At 36.0% G+C, this 6,947-nt stretch overlaps 1 protein-coding gene across 1 annotated transcript; it reads left to right on the top strand.

Moving 5' to 3' along the window:
* Positions 1 to 669: 669 nt before the first annotated feature.
* Positions 670 to 6,589, top strand: LOC138337919 (uncharacterized). The gene is made up of 3 exons (XM_069288358.1): positions 670 to 894; positions 1,028 to 1,292; positions 6,534 to 6,589. The coding sequence occupies exons 1-3, from the start codon at positions 670 to 672 to the stop codon at positions 6,587 to 6,589; spliced, it is 546 nt and encodes a 181-aa protein (XP_069144459.1).
* Positions 6,590 to 6,947: the final 358 nt, after the last annotated feature.

Genomic DNA, 6,947 nt, shown 5'->3' with positions numbered 1-6,947 from the left:
GTGCCTTGTGTAGATGATTTGATCCACACTATTCTTACAGAGGCTCATAGATCTGGATATTCTATACATCCTGGTGCAACCAAGATGTATCGTGACCTAAAGCAACATTTTTGGTGGAGTAGGATGAAGCGTGACATTGTGCAGTTTGTTGCCAAATGTCCAAATTGTCAGCAAGTAAAATATGAACACTAGAGGCCCGGAGGAACACTTCAGAGAATGCCCATTCCTGAATGGAAGTGGGAAAGGATTGCAATGGACTTCGTGGTTGGTCTTCCAAAGACAATGAGTAAGTATGACTCCATTTGGGTAATCGTTTATAGGTTAACTAAGTCTGCTCACTTCATTCAAGTGAAAGTGACCTACAATGAAGAGAAGTTAGCCAAAATCTATATCTCAGAAATCGTTCGATTGCGAGTTCCACTCTCCATCATATTAGATAGAGGTACGCATTTTACTTCTATGTATTGGAGAACATTGCATGCTGAATTAGGTACTAGGTTGGACCTTAGTACTGCATTTCACCCTTAGACCGATGATCAGTCTGAGCAAAAAATTCAGGTGTTGGAAGATATGCTTCGTGCATGTGTGATAGAATTTGGGGGTTATTGGGATAACTTCTTACCCTTAGCGGAATTTTCATACAATAATAGCTATCACTCAAGTATTCATATGGCTCCTTTCGAAGCATACTATGGGAGGACATGTAGGTCTCCCATTGGTTGGTTTGATGCATTTGAGGTTAGACCTTGGGGTACTGATCTTTTGAGGTATTCATTAGATAAAGTGAAACGCATTCAAGAAAAGCTTTTAGCGTCTCAAAGTAGACTGAAAGAATATGCAGATCGGAAGGTTAGAGACTTGGAGTTCATGGAGGCTGAGAAAGTCTTGCTGAAGGTTTCGCCCATGAAAGGGGTGATGCGGTTTGGAAAAAGAGGTAAGCTAAGCCCAAGGTATATTGGACCATTTGAAGTACTTAAGCAAGTAGGGGAGGTGGCTTATGAATTAGCCTTGCCCCCTGGACTGTCAGGAGTGCATTCGGTTTAATGTGTCGATGTTGAAAAGATACCATGGGGATGGAAACTACATCATTCGTTGGGATTCGGTTCTTCTGGATGAGAATTTCACTTATGAGGAGAAGCCTGTTGCCATTCTAGATAGAGAAATTTGCAAGTTGAGATCAAGGGAGATTGAATCCATCAAAGTTCAATGGAAGAATCGACCAGTTGAAGAGTCCACGTTGGAGAAGGACGCTGATATGCGAGAAAGATACCCACACCTGTTTACTGATTCAGGTACTCCTTTTCGCCCTTGTTTTTCTTCTTGTGATCGTTCGGGGACGAACGATGGGTAAATTGGTATCTATTGTAACGACCTGTTTAGTCGTTTTGAGCAGCAGATTTTATTCAGGAAAAACAAGCTGAGACGACGGATCCCACGACGGACCGTCATGGGCACGACGGACCGTCGAGGGGATCTCGTTCCAAAACACTTAGAATTCTGAAATTTGGGTACTAAAATCGACTCTCTGAACTTTGTGACAGAATGGAAGGACGGACCGTCACAGGCCCTTCAGTAAATTTCAGTCTCTAAACTTTACAACGACTCATCAGGACGGACCGTCGCGGGCACAACGACCCGTCACAGGCTGCTTAATCCCAGGCCAGGTCAGATTTCTTTAAATGTCTTAAGGGACGTTTTGGACTACTCCTTCTATAATTATAAATTCAGTGGGTTAATGTTAATAATTTAACTACTTGAGGGTTAACAGGGATAACCTTGAATTAATTAATGGGTTAAATTCATCATCTTTCATACTTAATTATATGCTAATTAGGGTAAAAAAAAAGATGGTTTGAATAAGAAAAAGAAAAGAAAAGAAAGAGAGGGAGAAACGATCGAGAGAGAGAGGAACGAAGAGGAAAGCAAAGATATTGGGGAAATTGCTTGCTTGATCACGAATCTTCGGTGGAGGTAGGTTATGGTTTATGCTATTTAATAGTAAACTCTTAATAGTGAATGATATGTATTGGGTAGTATTGTAAACCGTTCTATATGCTTAATCGTATGCTTGCATGATGTGATTATATAATTGTGATAAAATAAGCATGATGAGGATATTGAATCCTAAATCTCGAAAACCCTTTGTTAATGAAGATGCCTTGGTATAAAAGAAGGCTTGATGAATTAATAGAATGAGATTAGTGGAGCGGGTGTTACGAACTAACACGTAGAATTAGGGGATCGGGTGTCACGAACCGACACGTAGAATTAGGGGATCGGGTGTCATGAACTGACACGTAGAATTAGGGGATCGGGTGTCATGAACCGACACGTATAATTAGGGAATCGGGTGTTACGAACCGACACGTAGAATTAGGGGATCGGGTGTCACGAACCGACACGTAGAACTAGGGGATCAGAGTGTCACGTTCCGACACATAGTAGTAAGGGAGCGGAGTTTCACGTACCGACACAAGAATAAAGGTGATGAATATTGAAGGATGTTAATATACTCAATCTAATAAACCTAATTCCCAAATGATTATGGTATTGAGGCTTGAGTCCTCATGTGTGAACTTGGCGGTACCTATTAACGGTTATAGTACTTGTTGTTGCTACATGTTGAGTAATGTAGTTTATTTTATATTATTACTTGATATATATTGTTTTCTATTTTGAGTTGGCCGATGATACCTACTCTGTACTTGGGTTTTGTACTGACCCCTACTTGTATGTTTCTTTCCTTGTTATATGTGGAGTGCAGCAAACATACCGTCATCTTCAACTCAACCGCAACTCTAGCCAGTCTTCATTACTCCGGATTTGAGGGTGAGCTAATGCTTCTAGCTTGGACTGGATCTTCCTCATCGTGTCTTGATGCCTTGAAGTTCCAGCATAGACTAGCTTTTTATGCATTTTTGCTTCTTAGATACTCTTAGATTAGTAATTTGAGGATAGATGTTCTTGTGATGATGACTTCTAGATTTTGGGGATAATAATAGTTGTTGAGTTTCTTGAAGTTATTTAACTGATTTTCATTAATGAGTTTAAGTCTTCCGCATTGTTCTCTATTTATTATGTTTTAATTGTTGGGGTTTAGATTGGTTGGTTCGCTCACATAGTGCGATAAATGTGGGTGACACTCGCGGCTCGATTTGGGTCGTGACATATAGCAAGTACATTGTAACGACCCATTTAGTCATTTTAAATATTAGAGCTTTTTATTTCATAATATACTCGTTCAATATAATTTAAATAGGTATTTTGGACCATTCATAACTACAATTATAGAAACAATGGGGTAGTTTAAATAACTTATTTAGTTGGTGGTTAAAGAATATAATATTATAATTAATAGTGACTCACTTTCACACTTTTATAAATTGATTTTAAATAATTAGGTTAATAAATTATCTGTAGGGAGATAGAAAGGAAGGGATGAGGAGTATAACGACATTGAATAATTGAATGTCATCTGTACTCGAGGTTATTTCCAGAACTTATGATCAATTGGAAATGTATTAGTGTTGTCATGTATTAGTAAATTATTATTTTATAAAGTAAATTTGAGGCGCTAGTTAATGTCGAAAAGTGTTGTTAGTTTATTAGATTTGAGGTTGGTGGAGGGAAAGGTTTATATTAATAATTATCTAATAATTACTAAAAAATAAAACTAAGGTATTCATATAACAATTGAAGCTTCATAATTGAATAGACATACAGCGAATATAGAAGCATTATCGCGTTGTTGTGTTGGATGAATGGAACCAGAAGACAATTCCTTGGTTTGGATATTAATTCACTGATTAGGGGACAATTCTAGGGGTAATAATCGGTTAAGGTGGGGTAATAACCAATATAAGTTTAGTTTTGTTTTGTTTTTGTGGATTTTAATAAAAATTTGGTTTAAACTTTCTTGGTCATTCAGATGAGTTTTTGATATTGTTGTATAACATCTTAATTACAAATTATCAGTAATGATTAGCGGTTGACTTAATTATTACAATCATATACGTTCTAATAGATTGAACAGAGTTAGCACAAAAGTAAAAATCCTGGAGACTGTATGTAATTTAGTATCTTATCGGATTTAAAGTTAATGTATTGGGATAGGAAATTAAATATTAGGTCTATCAAATTAGTTGAATTAAATTAAAATTAATTTATATGGAGGAATAAGATTTACCCTCACGGCTAGGCTAGATATATAGTAGCATGCATATTTATATTCTCATTAATTTACAAATTATGCATACTTGATAGATTGTAGAAGTTTGGAGGCGTTGATGAAAAGAAAAATATTGGAGAAGTAGCTTGCTTGACTTCGGTTCTTCGGTGAAGGTAGGTTATGGTTTATACTATTTGATAGTAAACTTTTAATAGTGATTGATATGCATTTGATGATATTGTGAAATTTTCTATGTACTTGATTGTGTGATTGTGTGGCTTGGTCGTGTGTTTTGTGATTGGTCCGAAATTCCGAGACCGTGGAATGCATAATCTTAAACCATCTCTATCAAAGTAATGCCTTGAATAAAGAAGGCTAGATGAAATATTATTAACGAATGAAAAAGTGGTGACACTAATTGATAAACTAATGATACTATAGGATCGGAGTGTCACGTTTTGACACAATATTCTTCGATCGGAGTGTCACGTTCCGACATAATATTCATTGATCGGAGTGTCACGTTCCGACATGGTATTATTGGATAGAAGTGTCACATTCCGACACGGTATTCTTGGATCAGAGTGTCACGTTCCGACATTGTATTCTTGGATCGGAGTTTCACGTTCCGACACAATAATATTAAAGGAAAAATATTTTGAATTAATGGAAGATACTCAGTCTCAAAGAACTCAACTCCCAAAATGGTTTGGTTTGGAGGCATGAGACCTTATGTGTGATCTTGATAACGTTAACTTAATACGTGCTTACTTTATTGTTATTGACACTTGTTCATGTTGGTTGTTGCTTATCACATGTTAAGTGCAATAGTTGAGTTCATCGTACTATTCTTTGTATATTAGTTACTATTATGGGTTGATCGATGATACTTACTTTGTACATGTTGCCTCGTACTGAGCCCTACTTGTTTTCTTCTTTGTTTTCCTTTTATGAAATGCAGCGAGTGTACCTATGACTTCTGATTTCCTTAAGCTCTAGCCAGCCTCCCGCATATCAAGTTCCAGGGTGAGTTATCCATTCAAGCTCGCTTTGGATTCTCTCGGTCATGACATGATGTCCTATACTTTTGAATACATACCATTTTACTCTTTTATTTTAGTGTGTTCGATATTGTTAGACTTAGTATTCGAGATTAGATGTCCTTGATGTGATGACTATTAAATTTTGGGATAATAAGTATTAAACTTTAGAAACTTAATTAAATTGGTTGCTTAGTACCTTTTGGATCTTCCGCATTATTTATAGTTGAACTATTGGTATATGTTGGGGTTTAGATGTGTCGGTTCACCACCTAAGGAGGTAAGTGTGGGTGCCACTCAAGAATCATTTTAGGTCCTGAAAAACTTTTTATCAGAGTATTAGGTTCGCTGATCCCATCACAGAAGGACAAGTCTAGTAGAGTCTTGCAGAACAGTACCGGGACGCCTTTACTTTTCTTAGAGAAGCTATAGTATTTTAGGAAAATTCATTTCTTTCTTTCTTTCGTGCTACTACTTGAATCCAATTGGTACCTAGTTGATATAAATTGATATCTGAACTTCTTCACTCTATTTCAAATATGGTTAGTACTAGAGTATTAGGAATCAAAATAGCAACAAGATAAGAAAATATGTCCTTTGAAATAAGTATATTTTCTCGATTGCAAAATGTGGTGGTAGTCTCATGTTGAGTGTCGATTAGTAAATCACTACTATGACATCATAGAGTGGGGATATATTAGAGAGGGTCCTCGATGCTTACTTGGTTAGAGTTAGGAACTGTGTTATTTTGTTATTGAATTGATCTAAGAAGTAAAGCAAATTGTTTGGGCTACAAAGAGATCAAATTTGATAATGTTTTTCAATTATTTAACGGGTAGAAACATGTGGGCTATTTGGGTACGATCTTATCGATAGGTATTATGTGTTCTAGTGAGGTATCGGTGTGGCAGTACTAGGGTTATGTGAAAAGTGTATGTCAATTGTCAAGTAAGAATACTAACTCCTAAAGAAGTTATTAGTTAAAGAAGATGTTGAAATAATGAGATTCAGTGTTTCATTCACATTTGAGAAATCAACTATTGTATTAATACAAGCATTTAAATTTCATTATTGTTATGAAATATCTTAACGGTGAATTTTTTTGTACAATACTAATATAATTAGGTCATGAAATGTATCTTGAGGGTTCTGAATAAGGACTGACGATTTAATATGAAGATTCAAAAGGTAGATTGCTACTAGGATGACAAGGTTATAGGTAACAAAAGTCCTATTGAGTATACTTGGGTGAACTAAATTGAAGATTTTAATAAGAAAATGCTTATAAAGTTGTGTTAGTCCCTTAAATTTGATTGGTTTACCAGAGTTTAAGGTGTCATGTCGAGGAAAAAGTTCACTTCTTGATGATGAAAAGGTCTAGCTAAGTATGATGGTAAAAAGAGAAAGTGATATATGACCTCTATGATTTATGTTTGTTGTAATAATATCGATAATTCTCATTTAGAATTAGTTTAGTGGCAACAATGTCTTGAAAGTGTTTCAGCAGTTCCGATATTGAATTTAGTATCTGCTTAAGAAGTGGACACTGTCACGACCCAAAACGGATCGCGAGTGGCACCCACACTTATCATACTATGTGAGCGAACCAACCAAGCTAAACCCCGACATTTCAACCATAAATAACATAATATAATGCAGAAGACTTAAACTCATTAATGAAAATAGATTAATTAACTTCTAAAACTCAAAACTTATCATTATCCCCAAAATCTGGAAGT

This window comes from Solanum lycopersicum, chromosome 8, assembly GCF_036512215.1.
Source record: "Solanum lycopersicum chromosome 8, SLM_r2.1".
NCBI classification, from domain to species: domain Eukaryota; kingdom Viridiplantae; phylum Streptophyta; class Magnoliopsida; order Solanales; family Solanaceae; genus Solanum; species Solanum lycopersicum.
This window is presented reverse-complemented; position numbering and strand designations above follow the sequence as displayed.